This window comes from Neodiprion fabricii, chromosome 3 (genome assembly GCF_021155785.1).
Source record: "Neodiprion fabricii isolate iyNeoFabr1 chromosome 3, iyNeoFabr1.1, whole genome shotgun sequence".
NCBI classification, from domain to species: Eukaryota; Metazoa; Arthropoda; class Insecta; order Hymenoptera; family Diprionidae; genus Neodiprion; species Neodiprion fabricii.
The window spans coordinates 30,522,721-30,542,038 of NC_060241.1; the positions used below are offsets into that span (position 1 = coordinate 30,522,721).

The 19,318-nt window shown below is 34.5% G+C and overlaps 2 protein-coding genes across 5 annotated transcripts; both read left to right on the top strand.

Moving 5' to 3' along the window:
- Positions 1-421: 421 nt before the first annotated feature.
- LOC124178821 lies at positions 422-14,618 on the top strand. Of its 4 annotated transcripts, XM_046562513.1 has the most exons (13): positions 432-823; positions 1,495-2,922; positions 3,082-3,287; positions 3,579-3,717; positions 3,918-4,139; positions 4,329-4,430; positions 8,978-10,414; positions 11,021-11,395; positions 11,957-12,179; positions 12,294-12,389; positions 12,525-12,720; positions 13,064-13,244; positions 13,334-14,618. In XM_046562513.1, the coding sequence occupies exons 2-13, from the start codon at positions 1,522-1,524 to the stop codon at positions 13,379-13,381; spliced, it is 4,626 nt and encodes a 1,541-aa protein (XP_046418469.1). In that variant the 5' UTR covers positions 432-823; positions 1,495-1,521; the 3' UTR covers positions 13,382-14,618. The 4 variants fall into 4 exon arrangements, with proteins under 4 accessions (XP_046418466.1, XP_046418469.1, XP_046418467.1 ...); XM_046562511.1 differs by having other exon boundaries at positions 433-823; positions 11,957-12,389; XM_046562512.1 differs by having other exon boundaries at positions 433-823; positions 11,972-12,389.
- Positions 14,619-17,910: 3,292 nt separating this feature from the next.
- LOC124178838 lies at positions 17,911-18,709 on the top strand. The gene is made up of 4 exons (XM_046562571.1): positions 17,911-17,963; positions 18,121-18,232; positions 18,303-18,392; positions 18,506-18,709. Exons 1-4 carry the CDS (start codon positions 17,926-17,928, stop codon positions 18,578-18,580), a joined length of 315 nt encoding a protein of 104 aa, XP_046418527.1. The 5' UTR covers positions 17,911-17,925; the 3' UTR covers positions 18,581-18,709.
- The last annotated feature ends 609 nt before the right edge of the window (positions 18,710-19,318 follow it).

A 19,318-nucleotide genomic window follows, 5' to 3' on the forward strand; every position in this document is an offset into this window, starting at 1 on the left:
AGGGAAATCAGTACGCACTCTGCGGTGCGCGCTTTTGCTGTGATTCGGTTTCACCGTGATTTCATAGCCAATTTCACTACCGATTCACAAAACACGAGCCATGATTTAAAATTGTCTACATAGGTATAGGTACAACAGCGGACCTATACACGTGCGAGAGAGAGACGCTTATGTCGGCTTCAGATAAAATCGAATGCGAACTCGCACCCTTCGCACCTGTGGTCAGGAAGTAGCTACAGATGACCTTGTAAATTTCCAAAATAAACAAAGTGGCGAAAAACAATTTTTTTGAACAACGACATTGACCGTCAACACCGTTAGCGCTGATAATTCCACCGTGGTTCCCGCCAATGTAATAGGGCGAATCTTACCGCCAAGCAGTCGTGTGCTTGTGAGTGGGGAGAATGGAGGAGGGGGCTGTTTTGGACAAAGTTTTGAAGTTGTCTCTATAGATACCGGTCTCTGAAGTGTGACGCCAGTCGCCTCGCAAATGCGGTTCGGCTAGCGTTGAGTCCGTTCCCCGCATTTATTGAATTCTACGCTGTGAAGTGCGGCGCTTGCCACAGACCCGCTTTGGGCTTTTGTTTGGGTAGCACGTGTAATTTACGAAACAGTTGAGATTAGTGCTTGAAGTTAATACCAATGACGGAAGAATACATCCTTCTGATTCTTCGGTCAACGTTAATACACTCACCTGTTGTGAAACCACGTTCGTTGTTGGACCACTCTTGTTGACGGTACAAATTACATTGAGAAAAAAATTATAAGCTGCCATCTATTTCGTTGCTGTATCGTAGACAGGCCTTAATCTTGGAAGTAACATGTAAGTATAATTTCTATCATTTTTGTTGGCCATGCCATGTGAGTAATAATTGAACAGCTTGAATATACGAATTAGTTGACCTGAAATTGTTTGATGGCTGTTGTAACCGACTCAGGTTAAATTTGAGCAACCTATGCTGGTCTATTTTCGTTCTTTTATCTATATTTGTCATGCTTTTAAATTAAATAGCTTCATAAACAAAGTGTTCGTTAAGGGGTGCTCTAGTCGATTTTGACGTTGTCGTATATATCTCCTAATATCAAAGTCCGCGTATCACAAATGCGAAAAAAGGCTCAACATCCCTATTTTGTACTGTATAACTCTGAACAAAAATACTCGAATACATTTTTATTTGACGCAGAAATAAAGAAATTGCATGAATTCTACGAATTTACTATTGCGATTTCGTGCAATACGTGCCATTTCTTAATTTCTGCATTAAATGAAAATGTGTTGGAGTGTTTTTGTTCAGAATTGTGTACAAAATGGGGCTACTAAACCTTTGTTTTGCTTTCGAAATACATGGGTTTCGAAATTTGGAAATATATACGTCAACACCAAAATTTACCAGGGCACCCCCTTATATCTTCATCGTATTTGAATTCCCATTTTTGCCCGTAGTAGTGAATATCTTCTACTCAATCTTTTTCAATTGGGTGTTAATATTGTAGGTGAATTTGGCAATATTTTGTCTGAAAATGTCAGTGCAACAAAAGCGCGATGACCTTGGGAAGCTTCTCGCCTGTCTTCTGGTATCAAGGAAAGGCGACAGTACAGTACACGAACTAGAAAGAGATTACAGAGAAAACGAGGGTAGAACTATACCTTATCGAGATTTTGGATGCATTTCGGTGTTGGACTTTTTACGTAGCATTCCTGATCATGTAAAACTTAGGCCATCAAATGGAACACATCTGGTTTTCCCTGTTGTATCGGAAAAGATTAAGCATGTTAATGATCTAGTAGTCAGACAAAAACCAGCTAAGAAAAGTTGTGGATCACGTCGAAAAACCAGTAAGCCTTCTAGGTATGGTCCAACGGTAAGAGAACCGAGACCATTTATACCAAATAATGTGCAGAAAGAAATTGCTATTATGCTTACCAGAGAGCCAAATGGTGTGAAGAAAGATCATATTGTGGAATACTTGCAAAATTCATCTGCAATCGCTGGTACAGTGAATCTTACGAATGTTGATGATTACTTGATGAGCATGTCCCATATTGCTTACACGAGAGGCAACATGGTTTTTCTAAGCCGTTCTCTCAATGTCACCAGTAACACAGCACAGCATAACATTAGATCGCCCAATCAGCCTGAAGCAGGGACATCAAACAACTCAAAAACCCCTCAACCTTTGATGAGTGTCAACAGTACACCAGTGACGAACTCTTACCCTGCTGGTGCAGAAGAAGATGAAGATGTCTTTTATGATGATGAATTTGGCGACGAAGAGATTAGGTTTCACTATGCTTCCATGAATAATCACAAAGTTGAGAATGATAATCTGCCTCAGCAGTCATCATGGACAAGCCTAGGACAAGGTCCAGGAAGAATGTCTTCAGCAAAATTCATTGAACGTGGTGCAGGATCACTTAAACAAATGCAGTCGCAGCCCAAGCCCAGTACGCTACCTCTAGGAAATAATTTAAACAACGAGACAATGAGCAAATTGACAGACAATGCGTATTATACAGAACCAAGTGAACAGAACCATGAAACTTATGACACTTATGCATCCGACGATGAAGAATTGGTCGACATAATTAACGACAGATTAAAGTCACGTTTGCAACAATTAATTCAAAAACATCCACATGGAATATGGTGCGCCGATCTGCCTCAAACATATTTGGATGAATACAATGTTCCACTGGACTATGCAGAACTTGGGTTCCAAAGTGTTTGCGATCTCGCATCCCAGCTTGCGAGTATTTTTCACTTATGTAGATGGGATAATCGTGGGGATTTTATATTATACGATGCAAGTAAACCAGTACCGACTGAGGTGAAGAAGCTCGCTTCTGATGGGCAACATTCTGATTGGGCAGATACATTTGATGATGATTATGAGGATGTGGATCCCATTCCTCCGGCACTGGTATGTAATTAAGCTATAATATTAATATCCTATGACACAAATTTTTCTGATATTCACATTATTACGTTAAAATGAACCTATATCATTATAACAAAAATTTGTGATCCAAAACTTTCATAAAAAAGTATGGAACTGATTAGCTGTATACTTGTTTTACAGGATTTACAAGTATCTCAAAAATTAATACCACATGATGTAATGAGCCACGGTGAAAGTGTTGGTCAAGAGAGGATACCAGAACCTCCCTCTGATGGATCTCTCCATCACCTGGAAGTTGTTGTTTCAGAGGTTTATACACCCAGTTTGTTCTGGGTTCATTTACGGAAAAAACGCATGAAGTTAGGACAACTAATGGAAAATATACAGTTAGTATTCAGGAAGAAAGTTTATTAAGTTTATCATTGGTGCTGATTTTCTGCTTACAAGGACTGCATCCATTTGGGTGATATCTTTCTGAAATGAAACTGAATTGCTCAAATACCAAAATCCCAAGGTTCTCAACTCTTTTTTTTTTTGCATAGCTTGCCTGGTAATAACAGAACTGAGCAATTCACACCTAGCTCAGTATGAAAATGTCATGGCTTCTGCTGAATAGTTTGCAGTACAATTAGGTTTGTTCTTAATGTCTGCTAAAAGTACACCATTTTTATTTTCAGTGAATTCTATCAGCGAGAAGGATCCAATTACACTATCCCAAGCGTCGTAGTGGAAAAAGGCTTGAATTGCGTTTGCATGTTTGAAGATAAATGGCATCGAGCCATAATTAAAACTGTAAAACCAGATGGAGATGTTACGGTAAATTGAGGATTAATAATTTCAAAATAACCATGCAAGAGTTGAATAGCATTTAGTTGTGATGTTGAAACTAGCAGCCATAGCGCTTGGTAGAGGATCGAGCTTCTATGTTGAAATCATTCGAATGCAAGCCATGGCTGAAAGTTTAAGCATCGTCATTAAAGTGCACCTGAAATTAACAATGAATATTTTTATTGCAGTTAGTATTTTACGATTATGGTACAACCAAAACGTATCCACCAGAAGATGTGAGGTTCTTACATAGACTATTCTCAAATTTACCAGCTCAATCAATTCCTTGTGGATTGTACAACATTAAACCTGTAAAACACGATGCTTGGACAAGAGGAGCAAGTTCAGATTTTTGGGAGAAAGTTGCTGATATACCATTGGTTGCTATCGTCAATAAAATTGACAGAGAGGTAAGATGGTTATTAAAACCATCAATAATATGACAAAAATATTAACACGAACTGCGTAAATATTACTTCAAGATTGAATTGTTAAGTGTGACAGATCTCCTTTAACTACCTGCACCAGATTTCGAATTGAATTCTTTGATACTACTATCCATTTTATGAAATAATTGTGAATAAATTTTATTTCTGTAGAATAATTCAATGCTGATATCATTGGTTGACACACGAGAAGAAGCAGACGACCATATAAATGACTGGATGGTACATAAAGGGCTGGCGGAATTTGGTAGCATGGTGCGTAATAGGCCTTCAAATTACGTATTTAGACATTATGTAAAATGCATAAATTATCACTATGATAAGCATGTAAAAGCAAAAGAAAGGGGTCAATTAAATCAGCAAGCGAGCAACAAACACGTTGTTCACCCCGAATCTGAATCTAATTCTAATTCTAATTCTGAACTAAAACTGAAGTCTGCCGATTGTGTAAAAAGCTTGATGACAAAATTTTCCAAATATAAGAAAGGTCGAAACCAAAATAATATATCTCCAGGAAATGATGTTAATTTTGAACATAACTCAACTTCTGAACAGAGTACTGCGAACGAAAAACATTGTTTACCTGATAATTTGGCATTGGAAATGATCAATTCTTCTCCGAAGTCTATGAATGAAAATCGATTTAGTAAGATTTTTAAATCTAAACTTGATTCAATGTGTGCTGCAAAGACCAACATTGAGATAGTTGAACATAGTTCAACAGCCACATCTTCAGTAGAACAGCGTACACATGGATCAGATTGCAATGGCCATTGCAATGATTATAAAGTTTCATCTGAAGATTGCAAAAACGCCAAACACGAACCAAATTCTGATAAAGTGAAATATTTTGGTTCATTTCAAAGTTTTTTTGGAGGTCATGGTTTGGCGGACGATGTTGATTGGTCAAAAATTCGCACTGCAGTAAAAACTGAGCAGGGAATCAAGCCAGTTGCAAGAGCTAAAGCATCAGCTATCCCTGAATTTCCATTCTTCAATTTACGTGAAGAAGGTACAGGTGAATCTGCAATTTGTCAACGTAGTGATAAGTCTAGTGACGACATTCAAAAAGGATCTGTGCCTCATAAATATGTTACTAATTTTAAAGAGGTAATTGTTGAACCCGTTGACAAATTTCCTGTAAAGCAAATATTACCAGCTAAAGATTATTTTCTGAACGCAATTAAAAGTAACAATGATCATTATTACAGTGCTCATGGTGAAAAATTGTGGTGGTCGCCTGACGGAAACATTGAGAATAAAGCAGGTGTTATTACTCCTTTACTGAGAATGAGACGAAAGCGTTTTGAGGAATCAGATATCGATTTAATGAAGGTATCTGCATCGCCTGAGATATTGCAAATTCTTAGAGGCAGAGATTTAAAAAGTAAATCCAGGGGCGCTGCATCTGAAAACACATCAGATGCAGATCTCAATTTCATTATACAATTGAAAAATATGGGCCATCATTGTAGTTCGGATATATCTGATTTGAGTAAACCTGAAAATAAACTTGAAACTAATGAAATTTTGACACCTAAAGATGGAGTGATCAATCAAAGTTCATTGGTAATCAAAAGTAGTGCTTGTCAAACAAATTTAAATAAATCTGCTGGTTCCATAACTGCGTTGCAAAATACTAATCAGAGTTGTACGACATCTAATTCACTACCAAAAAATCGATTTTCAACAATGTTCGCTTATTTAAATAGCAAGAAGAAGAAAAATGTACCTTCGGTTTCCAGACAAAATTTGTCATCCGAAAGTTCTGAGGAAACTGTTGGTACGAATAGCATCTCAATAGCCCCAACTTCGAGTAGCATGGATCTCACAGATTCGGTTGATAGTTCAGAAAAAATTATTGGATTACCAAAAGCTCGAGATGTATCCTGTGAAGGTGAATTATATTTGACAAAACAATTCGCAAAAGCTTCAATTAGTTCTCGAAATCAGGTATCGCCAACTATGCATGGCATAATTCCAAATACGAACATCAATATCAGTGACATACCATCTACAAATATTGAATGTAGTCACGAGTTAGATGAACGATCGGAAAAGAAGTGCAAAGCTGAAGATTCCGGTCAAAATGATGAAATATCAAATTTAGATTTAACTCGGAAAAACGATGATGAAATATCGTTGTCAAATAACAGGCTTGTTCGAGACAATTTGACAGAAAGTACTTCTAGCAATATCACAGCCTGCAATAAGCAAGATGTAAATGTCTTAGATTCTTTGGACATTTGTTATCAAACATCTAACCCTACACAGAAACAAAAAGAGAGTCATGCCTCAATTTGCCAAGGCACCAGCTTCATTTCAAATACCAGTCTAGTATCTACATTTGAGACAAAAGAGCAAGTTGATAATTCAGTAGAACTACAGGGTCATTCTAGTAACACTTCTGAACTGGATTCTGATGACCTTAGTCGGTCATATTCTAATTCAGAAAATGATAGTCCATCTGTAATTCGAACCAAAATTGATATCGAATTAGACAAAAATTTCGATACTGAAACTTTAGATAATGATGAAATCATAGCCAGTCGGCAAAATGATTTATCACGAGATGCTGAAGACATTCAAGTACAAATAACACCTGATAACACTTTTATACAGTCAGGAGATAATAAGATCGACACATGTGTCCCGAAAACTAAAACTCAGGTTTATGTGCCTATAGTCAATGATATGGATGATTTGGAGGACAGAGATGAGTGGGAAGTAAATGGTGTATGGCAAGATTTCATGAAAGGTCAGGATAATTACATGTCTCGCATTATGCACAAATTAGAACGTGCAATCATCAACCCAGATTCAGCAAAAATATCTGAAATAACCGATAACTCTGAAGTGGCTGATGTTTGCAACTCAAATTATCTCAGAGATAAACCAAATGTTGAAAAAATTACTGAAAAAATTTATGAAAAACAGTATGGTGAGAACTACGTTTCGAAAGATAATCAGATTAAGCCCAATGATAACATTTCTGACAACTCGAAGTTACTTGAAAACAATGTACTCAAACCTGAGAAACAGTCAGCATTAATTGTGGATGAAAAAGTTCCTGACAGTGAAACTCAAGAACGTATCAAAAGGTCAGATAAATTTACCTATGGGAATACATTAATTCGAACTTCCAATAATAACAACGAAAAGGAACCGATAACTTCAATACCTAGTAGTTCTGGCAACCAAAGTCCTATTCCAGGAGATGAGAGCACATTTGATAACGCTTCTCCAATTATACATAAGTCACAAAAATATGAAAAGTCGATTGTTGAAATTCCTCATGTAAAAAGTCTTAGTGGAACATCTATGGAATATCAGAACCACATACCTGTAGCCACAACCTGTGACAACAAAATACCAACTCGTAGTCTTACGAACAAAACAATGACCATGCAGGCAATGTTGAAAAATTTCAAAGATAAAACAAGTCTAAGGCAGTTCAATACCAACTCTAAACAAATCGAGGATTCCTTGCAGAGCAAAGAAAATACATCAGAAAATGGAAAGTCAGGAACAAGTTCTATTGATGATGACACATTCGAAGAAATAGAAAAGAAAGAGTCAGCGTCTGATTCAGAAATGTTTGCCGACTTATCAAATACTTCAAGTTCAAGTAAAGATTCAGATTTTCTTGTTACAAATGCCATAAGTGCAAACGTATCCAATCATTCAAATGATACATACTTAAGAAATAAGTATGGAACTCTTGACAGAGAATCAAAATCATGCTCCAGTGATGATACAGAATCTTTTGACAATGAGTTACAAAGACTTCCAATTTTATCATCAATCAAGAAACATCGGTTGACGGTAAAGTCTTGCAAAACTGACGACCTTCAGGATAAAAATATTACACAAATAAATACTGATACGGTTTTAAACAATGATAATTTACTTTCCAATGAAAGTAGTTCGAGTAATAGCAGTCTATCATTGTCACTTTTTAATAAAATAAAGTCTATGCTTGAAAAATAATTGAAAGAATAAATGGAAGCCACTGTTTCCATGTTAAGTAAAATCTAAATCAAAAAGATCTAAATCTGGAAGAAAAGACTTCATGCTACTGGTAACTATCTGACTCGTTGAAGAAATCAGCATCAAAAACGATTTGGTGATCTTTGTTCGATTGTTTGAACGTCATAGATAATCGCGCTAAGTGAGCAGTATTCTGATTCAGATTGGTTTTCAGTAGTTATTTTTACTTCTAAAAGCTTGAACTGAGTTTACGTTTCTTTGTTATTATATTCGTTTAATTAGCTTATAGGTAAAAACGATTAAAAAAATTCTCATTTATTTGCAAATGGAAAGTGATGTTTATTCACTTACAATTGTCGTATTATAAACTATTGCGTCATGAAAGTACAATTGGCAATTGTAACATTGAATGTATCGAGTGATAATGAATATTTGTAATGACATTTATAAAAAATCACTGAACTTTTAAATAATTATTCATTTGAGTTTCGTTTGATTACTTACACATTTTATTAGTTATAAAGCTTATTATTATGCTGTGGGAAAAATTATAACTTTATGTTACATTATTCAGTTGTCCCAAAACATAGTCTAATGTTTTGTATATTTGATAATAAATGAACAATATTGTAAAGTAAACAGGTTTTGCTTTCATTACTGCACCTTTATTCTGTAGCACCGTTATAAAGATCACATGAAGTGATTATTTTTCCCATATTCAATTATCGAAAGCTGATTTTCATAAAACAATTATATAAGTTTGTCATATTTCAAAATGATCACTTTATTTGGTCTTTGTAAAATGCTTATAGGGGGAAACCATTGCCTTGGAGAGTTCATACCTAGATGACCGGAAAATTGATCTACAAGAAACAATAAAAGTCATGGAAAATGTGCCGCTAATTTCACCACAGAGTATTTTACTTGAAAGTTCAGCGAAATCAGTGAGACCGCCACCAGGTTTCACAAAACCTTTGGAGCCGTCAGTTTTTGCGGCTTTCGCTAGCGAATATTTAAATGTCAAAGACTACACCAGTACTGAAGTGGAAAATTCTCCATTCTTGAATTCCTCTAGTACAAATGAGAACAAAAATCCTATGGTACCTCCATCAGAAACAATCATGGAACTTTGGAAAAAGCCATGGGAAATGTATATGCAATTAGCAACGATCTTTCATCAGCTTCTTTTGCAAAGTGGCAACGTCAACGCTATTAATAATACAATGCTAAATACTTCCTACACAACAGCGTCACCATCTACAAGTAAAAATTCAAATATGCAATGGTCAAGTACAAATCCATTTCAAACTTACCAAGAAAACAATAATGAAGAACTTGCAACAACTGTAAACAGGTATGCAGGGTCAAGTGATTATTCGACAAACGTGAACACCAACGAGCCCAATCCCCCTCGTTTTACCAGCAGTACACCTTTGCCCAATGTAGACAAAATTGCAAGCAACAGTAATAATGATTCTAATGTTCCAATATTTGATGCACAAAAATTTTTTCACGGTACACAAGTTTTTCCTCCAAAAAGTGACAATAATCAACCTGCTGGGTTGAATTCCACACATGAGAATAACCATAGCTTTGGTTTAGATTATCTGAATGAGAGCTGGTTTAATGCAAGCACCACAATTTTTCATGACAAGAACTCAAACTCAACCGTCACAGGTCAGTCAAACGTGCAGAATGAATGTCGGGATATTAAAACAGCAAATGAATACACAAGCTATAATTTTTCTAAGCTTACAGAGAATGAACATCGTGAAAATAATGGAAATGAATTCTCTACAACAGAAACGAATGAATTGTTCAAGAACACTTTCTCAAATGCAAACCAAAAAATTACTGGTACAAACTGTGTAAACAGTGATGAAAACGGAGCTTTTACAAAATGGGAATTGCATGATACAAATCCATTCAAAGAATATATTACAACAAATTTTACACAAAAAGTTAAAACTGAAAAAGAGGAGAGCTTTCAAGAAGAGTCTATTAATAACATTGAAAAACCGCCCATTCCGCCAAGAAATCCAAAATTGATAAACAACACTAGCATTGCCCGTAAAGACAAGATCAGAAATGTTAAGTGTGATGAATTACTCGATGTTGGCACTGTTCCTAACAAACCTGCGTCAAATATTTACTACAAACGTGATCCAGTGATGTATAATACACAAACAAATGAAACAAATGCAAGAATTGGCGAGCGTAGTGAAGAAACTCCTGTATCAACGGACTCGGTAAGTTTTCGAAACAACAAACTCTATCACACAATAAACTCGACAGAAAATGATCAAAGTGCACTGCCTTCTTATGGAGAAGCATGGGGCCATCAGAATTCAGTTTTTTCAGGATCCAATTCTGAAATACATGCTGATCCATCTGATGATAGTTTCACTTCGCATCGCACGTTTTCACCAAGTCATCCACAAAGTTTAACTCCCAGAGTACTATCAAATACTTACAGGCCTCCTCTGCCTTCTTATACTGACCCTCATCAGATGGTGTTTAGAAATAAAACCAAGTCTCCTATATCACCGCAATTCAGCTCTCCAGTGCTATCTGATATTTCTAAAACTGCAATAAAAGAAATCAGATTAGCTACAAACATTGATGTGTTTGACAAATTAAAATTTGATCCAACAGAAACACCATCTTCATCTAAGTATGATCATGCAATGAAAAATGTAGGCACACACAGTCACCTAATATTATCATCATCAACACCAATGACAAATAGCGATACTATATTTACAACCACTTTAGAATCACACTCACATAATCAAAACGTGGCAAAAATCAATGATTCGTACAATGTAGATTTAATTTCACCAAATTGTCGACAGGTCAAGCAACGTACAATAAAGTTGAGACAAGAAAGACTGGCTAATTTGCGACAGAAAATAGCCAAGATGACGTTAGTATTAACTCCAGACAAGAAAAATATGGATCAAAGCTGTATGAAACAAAAGGAAGTTTTGCCTAACGCAGAACAAAACGTCCCAAGATTATTGCCATGGACTAAACAGAATCAAGAGACTCATAATCTTATCGGAATTTCTCGAGGCAGTTCAGAAATACCAGAATGTGGTCAAACCACGTGTGAAATGAAAATTGAACTTGACAAGTGTACAGAAGCCCAAAATAAAGGAATATTTAATAGGGAGCTGAGACGAGATAAATATTGCTCAACGCCAAATCAAAGGAGTCCACAAACCTCGGTAAATGAGCAGAATCTATTTCAAAACGGTTATGCTAACTCTGAAAATTCTAACAAGCATGTAACAGTGAATAACAATAATAATCTGGAGTTCTCTAATATCAAAGGTATTAATACAACACCTAACGTTATTCCATACCATCTTCAGCCACAATTTATCGATTTGTATCCACACTTTTCACCGCCACATCCATATGGCCAACAACAGTATGGACTAAATTTTTCATACCGGGCGCAACAACCTCATATAATGCACCATCCACAACCAATACAGCAGTTACCCTTGTTCACACCCAGTGCACCTGGGTTCTACGCTCCAGCATCAAACTGGCATAGACCTCCATTTGTTAATCCAGCACCTAACTGTCAGTTCACTAACATTCCATGCGCACATCAATGTTCACCGTCTTGGGATCCATATCACAATTCACGCTTCTATGTACCAAACCAAACCAATCAAATACCTCGTGTTCCACTTGAAGCATCCACAGAAAAATTACCATCAAACACGAGAGTAGATTTTGGTAAAAAAAATGTATCATCGGGATTAAATGACTCACAGATGCTTCCACAACAGGACAAGGCTAACATCAACATCAGCCAACATACGCAGATGCCCGGGGAAATTTCAGAGTTTTCATCAAGTAATACAAATCAGTCAGATAGTTCAGGTTTCACAGTGTGTATGAAACGTTCTAAGGATTCTAACAGACCTAGAGGACTGATAGATTTTCACTCTAAACGTTCGTCTGAATATGAAAACTGTGATTTATCAACACAGCCGGGTAAGTTGAGCTTAAGCGTAGATAGTCATGATGTGACAGAAAATGGACTTCCAAGTTCCATTGAAGAAAACACTGCCACTTCGCCAAAATATGACCAAGTAATACCCGCAACAGTTGTACCACTAAGAGAAAAGACAACAAATGAAAATGATAATAATATTTCACCATCCACCTCTACTCGAGATCCACCCAAAGTCTTCAAACCAATTGGTGAGTTCATCTTTGTACGTAAATTTCTTCAAATGAAATCATGTCTCATATATTTGTTTCTAATGTATACAAAAAATGTGGAAAAATAGTGTTCACGTTTGTATGCATCATTGATCTTAATGTGAATTATTTCAGGAGTAAATTATCAAACGATCTACTTGTTCAATGTTAGAAATGAAGGATGGGTTTGTACTGATGAAATTATCTCAATCTTCACAAGCTACCCAAATCGTAATGTAATACTACGTTTACTAGACCTACTACAAGTAAAGATTAATTTCTTGGAGGTGGATAGATCTCAAAGTCCGTTTTTATTCACCCAATTAGATAGGTCAGTATTTAAATTATGCAATATTTCCAAAATGATAAGAGATGATAACTGAATAAGAAACGAAGAAAATAGCAATTTGAAGGTATTACCGCAGTTCTCTTCTGAGATGAAAATTAATCTCTCTGCAAATTGAAACCAAAGCACTGTTAATAAAATAGAAAATCTTGACTTCTTCAATAATTGAAATACATCCAACTCACTCGCATTCGCATGTGAACCATTAACATCAAATTAGAAGATTCCAGATTCCCAGACTCAAAATAGAAGTTATCCTTCTCAACTCAGTTTATTTAATATGACGTACGTAACAGGTGTGCATTTTTTATTTTTTTATTTTTTTTAGTACAAATATACGTTTACCTAGAATGACAAATTCTAGAAGGATTAAAGGTGTTTTACATTTGACTCCATTGAGATCATTACTCCGATTAATGACCAGCTTGGAAGTCATTTCTGAAGAAGAGATTCGGAAACTGTGTGAAGAAAAACAAACACTACCTGGTTCAAATTTATATGGATTGATGGTACATAGTTATTTTAATGTTCAATATTACCCTCAGATATCGCAACACAGCCGCAGTGCATGTAACACAACATGTTTCCTACTTTTCAGAAAATCGTCACATCTTATAAGCAAGATGATGAGTATTGGCTATCATGAATCATCATTCGAGTCAAATCGAATTTCGTTTCATCCAATTAAATTTTACTTCCAACGAACCAGCTCATATTTCAATGTGTCTGATATGACAGAACTGATACGGTTCCTATGAAGAAGACCTGACAATTATAATTGTTATATAAATTTTATACATAACATAAGCATATTTCAGTTATGCGCTAAACTTGTTAAGATCTTTCTTGAGTCAATAAACTATCGCAGTTTTTATTATTTTTAGTTTAAGAATTGAAAGGATCTTTACTTTACACATGTATTGAAAATATTATTCGTTTTGTTATTAACTAATCTACCGTGCTATATTATACAGAGAATATTGTTAAAGTATTGACTGATTGTGAGTAGATGTTTGTGAAGTATGCAAAATTCGCCAAAGTAAATCTGTGGAAAAAAAAGTATACTTTTCTATGAGTAGACGACTTAAGGAATTTTTATAGGTATATTGTGATAATAGTAATAATTACAGTACAGCACTATCATGAAATACTTAATTGAGAGCTATGTATTTGACATTCTATTAGGGTAGTCCCCAAAGAAAATAAGTAATTAACGAGATTTTATTCATTCTTTGATGTTGATAATATTTTATTTGAATCTTAACATTATATGAGAAAATTCATTTCTGTTATTACAAAGTTTCAACAACGCCAAGGAAAAAAAAACTAATTAAACAAAAGCTGCTTATAACGTACATATATAAAGAGGAATGTCAAGCTCGTTTGACATGCAGTTATTTGGTTGTATAAATCTCTTGTGAATCGTACTTTTCTTATTAATTATATTTTAATATATATTAATAATAAATAATGTGCTGTACAATAGGGCACAATGTCTGATCCTTTGCAAGAAAAGCCATACAAAAATCATGTAGCTAAATCGCAACCGAGTAAAAAACAACAAACTGTGGCACAGAGTTTGAAATCGACCGCTACCATCTACATTTCACGATTTATCACTTACGTGAATGGGTTATTTTCCAATAAACGTAAATATACCAAATTTGATCAACATAAAATTTCGGAAATAGATTTAAGAGTATGATAACCAAAGTATGCCTCAATACTTACTACATAAGTAATAAACTGTCAGTGAGATAAGTAAATAGCCATTACCTTTCATAAATGTACTAATATTTTCTTGGGTTTTCTAGTTTTGCATAGTTCGTGTGAAATAATGTACAAAGATATTGACCAACAAAATATAAATACGTCACATTAAATTATCATAATCAATTTTTTTTTTACAATCTGCACGTTACGAAGTTGAATCCCCATTTATGGAAAATTAAATTATTTCTCATTTTATACAGAAGTACTTGGTGGCGATTTGCAGACTCGTATTTATGATGACCTAAAAGGACTCGTATGTAAAACTGAAGATAAAATCAAAGAAACTTACGAAAAAATTGTTACCGAAGTCAAGATCTTACAACAAAACGAGCTACATGTATGTAAACATTACTCAAAAGAAGAATTGGTAAAAGTTGATACGAAGTTCAGAGAGTATTATATCACAATCCGCAAAATATTTGAAGACCTGATACAGCGGTTGCACAGTTTTAAGAATCGATTGCAAACTAAACTCTTAACTCATGAGGAATTTGCAAGTTTAATTACGTACTTGGAAGAAAAAATTAATCAAACGCGAAAACTGATACAGGGAATGAATGACAACATTCAGAAAACAATCGACAATCCCAAATTGGAAAAGAAATTGATAGATACGGTTGAAAATCATTACAAAAAAGTTAAAAGTCTAATGGATATTCTTTGCACAGCAGTCAAGGTTTGAATTTTTTACTTTCGCCACCAAAATACATTTACTTTTGAATGAATCGTAATTTTCTCACTGTCGATATGATTATGAGAATGAAAATCATCAGTTGAAAAGTAACATAATAATCTTTTTACTCTCATTTACCTGGACAATACATTATTTAATACATGAACTATTACAACATGGAAAAATATGTTGAATATTTTTTTAATATCCAGGAAACTAACGTGCATGGAAAGTGGAAATCTTTAAAATCTGAATCGTTTAGAAAATCTTTGATGATAACAGCAAAATCCTATGCTGTACATACTATCACTAGTACGCAAAAATTTATAGCTTCTGGAAAAAGTAAATTAAGATTCATTTCCAATTACATAAATCTATTATAAAAACAAGTTTTTAGTACTATTGCGAAATTACAGGTGAAAGTCCCGAACAATTGAAATTTCGAATATATCAAATAAAAAATTTAGTGATTTTGTCAGAAATGAAAATTAAAGAATTATTTGATGGAATACTCAAAAAGGCCAATGATATACATGACAATGAGTTACAGACTTATAAGAATTATTCGATAGAAGAATTGTTCAAAGTTAAGTCCAACTTACAAGTGTACTCTGTCAAAATATGCAAACTATCCGACGACACGCTGAAACGCTTACATGCCTTCAAAATTGACTTTCAGAGACAAGTAATAACACACAGAGATTTTCAAAATTTGATTTCGTACTTAGAAGGCAAAGTCCTAGAAACTAAAAACTTGACTGAAAATCTACTCAAAAACATTCAAACCACCATCAAAGAGCCTATATTAGGAAAGAAATTGATGGCGGTGGTAGAAAGTAATACTCAAAAAATAAAAATTGCTGTCGATGATCTTTACACAGCTATTAAGGTGAGAATAATTTTAATCAAAATAAATTCTTAATTTTGTTATATTATATATGTGTAAATTTACCAAAAACAAAACAAAATAATTGAGCCTTTCGAAATCTATCTGCACCTATGCTGTTTTTCAATTCATTGCTCCAGAATTTATTACAAACACGGATTATCGTTAAATTACACTAACAATAAGCAATTAGGATAGGCTCAAAACACATTGAATTCAGCTAGTCTAGGAAAAAATGCTTACACATAAAAACAGGCAAATATCAAGCTAATATATAAAAATTGTTGAAATTCTACCTATGAGAAAGAATAAAAATCAGTATTGTATTATTTCAGAGCAATTTCACCAAGGCCAATAGATTCAAATCACTGACCGACAGGAAAACGTTATTTTCAAAGTTTCCTGTACTAGGAAAATTTAAGCCATCGGCGAATTGTTCTCCGCTAACATTGCCAAACAGTGGTACTAAAACAGTGTCAGAGCGTAAGGGAAATTCATTAGTCAATTTACACAAAAAGAGAATATCATTCTCCAATTTGAGTAAACATTTCAGCTCTACAACTAACCATGCACGTGCTAATGTGAGTAACTCTGACTGATACAGTAGAATGTTTTACAATTGTTTTGTTCTCGACTTTAAAACTTTGAACTGTAAACTGTGCACTAAAGTTCAAATAATTTTTTCGAGCAATAACGAAGATACTGACATTTTTTTGTGCATCAGTAAAGTTTGAGTAGAAAAAAAAGTTTGCTCTTCATATGTGCATAAAGTAGAGTACTTAAATATAATTGGGTCATATTTGTTCATTACCATTAAAAATGATAATTGCAAAAGTCATAGGCAATTGAATTTCACTGTTTACAATATAGGCATATCTGCACACAGTGCTTTTCTTCAACTTGCCGTATCTAGTTTAAATTCACTTTGAATGAGAAAAGGAATAAACATGCCTCAATCATTTTTTCCCAAATTACGAAATCATGACATGAAAAATTTCATGAAACTTTTTATTTAAGAGGGTTTTCAAAATATACTTGGGGCAAATTGGTCAATGAAATGAAATCGTAAATAGCACATTTAATTGAGTGACTTTTAACACTACAATATTATTGTGCAAATCTTTTGTATTACAATCAACATCAAATCATTGAAAACATTGTTATCAGTCAAAATGACAAACCAGTAAAATTAATATTGTAAGAAAACTACTTAATCTTCCTGTAATATGCTACTGCATTTTCAATATCACCAACAAGTTTTTAATTTTTATGAATTGTAGGTAGCAAAAGCCACATATGCTGGGATATTGATCTATTACATATATAAAAAGATTAAAAATACTACAACCTAGACTTAGTGTGGATAAAACGTAATGTGATAATAATGTCCACCGAGGACTACGACTCAATTGTCAAATGATGGATCATAGTTTGGAAAAATTATATTTCCAATTACGTTAAACTTTCTGTGAACGGATATCTGAAGTTTACTCCTCCAAGGCAATGATCAAGTTCTGTGTCTAGTCGATCCTGATGTAGTTAGCTAACTAAATATATACGTCTTGCAAGATTATTTATACATTATATATACTAGTTTTTCAATGCGTGTTGTTGCTGTTTAACGTAATACGAGTTGTGTGCTTGTGTCATTGAAATTATATTGCTTTCAAAAGTATGCATGACGAGCTTAGAGTTTTACTCATATGTGTAATATGCATATATTCGTAATCCTGTACGATGCAGAGTTGTGTTTTCGTCCAAATCTCAAATCTAAAAAGATGAACAATGTTTTGCAATAAAGTCTCAGCACAGCAAGTTTCTTAATTAGTCATTCGTGCTACAGCAACATGAATTGTTTATGTTTTGTTTCGGTCATTACACTAACACTCCGCTATTGTAAGTATGCTTTGTGTTATGCATTGTAGGGCAGAGTAAAGTTGGTAACAGATTTGCTCTTACCACTCAGTTAAGTCGAAAATTAGTTCGAAAAGCCTTTTCGTGTCAGAGAGCGCTACTATATCGGGGACACAAATAATGCTATGCTTCGATGTAGTTTTGTAGTTTGCCGTAACTCGGGGACAGCGCATACGTCGCGTGCTCATGTCAATTTGCAAGACGGCCATTGCGCAATTTCTCGGCTGTTCCGTACGGAGAAAGACTTATCGGTAGATATTTGCTCGAATGAAATAAAAGTAGAGTTTGTACATAGCAACTAATAAACTGTAACAATTTCAGAAAATGTCTGGAGAATCGAATGTGGATGAATCGAAATTGACTGGCCTGTCGAAATATTTCAACAGCCAGACAAATACGGGCCGGGCAAATGTAAGTCTAGCGCCTCTGCAGCTCTAACCTTCAATTTTACCAATTTACGTAATACGGGAAAGAAAAAGTGATTTTATTATTTTTAATTGTGACAATTTTTTTGAATTTTCTAGGTGGCCAAGGCGACGTACGCAACCGTTGCCCTGATAGCTGCTTACTTTTATCTAAAGCCAAAAAGCAAAAAATAAATTTCGTCCGCTATAACTAGATGGACGATATTTCTTACGTAATTTTCGTTTAGGGAGTCATTTAAGAGTCATAAATCTTATTGCAATGTATATGATACAATAAAAAATAAACAATATGTACAAATTGAATCCCTTATTTAGAACTAGCTATTTACAATTTTCTATCTGTTTCCATCGTGGTAATCAGGCATTGACTGTAGGAACCTCTGTATATGATTTTATACCAAAGTTCATTGAAGATATTTACAATAAACTACGGTAATGCTGGATGCCGGAAAGTTGTTGAAAAATTAGTAATAATGATTAAAAATCCTCAATATTATCTTGCATTATTTACTAATTCTCAAGTTGAAACAAAGGATCAGTGTTGCAACATTTCTACCACGAAGATTGCGACGGATTGTTACATCAACATTGTACATGGATAATTTTGTCCTTTTGATTACAGAACGATAAATCTTGTCAATTCTCATCGAGCAGAATAACGGTATGCACCAAACGTATACAAAGTGAGCCGTGTAGATAATTGTGTATAATAAATTTTCGGTAGTCAACGAAATTCGAGTTGACGAAAATATGTAATATAGTACGTTTGGATTTCTTCGAACCTTGTAGTTATAATCAGTAGTGCATCGACCGAGTAGTAATGTTAGATTAGGCTATTCACGAAAGCCTGGCATTCACATTCGGTTTAACAAACGTAATTAGTCATTTATCTGAAAGATTAAATTTTCAGTG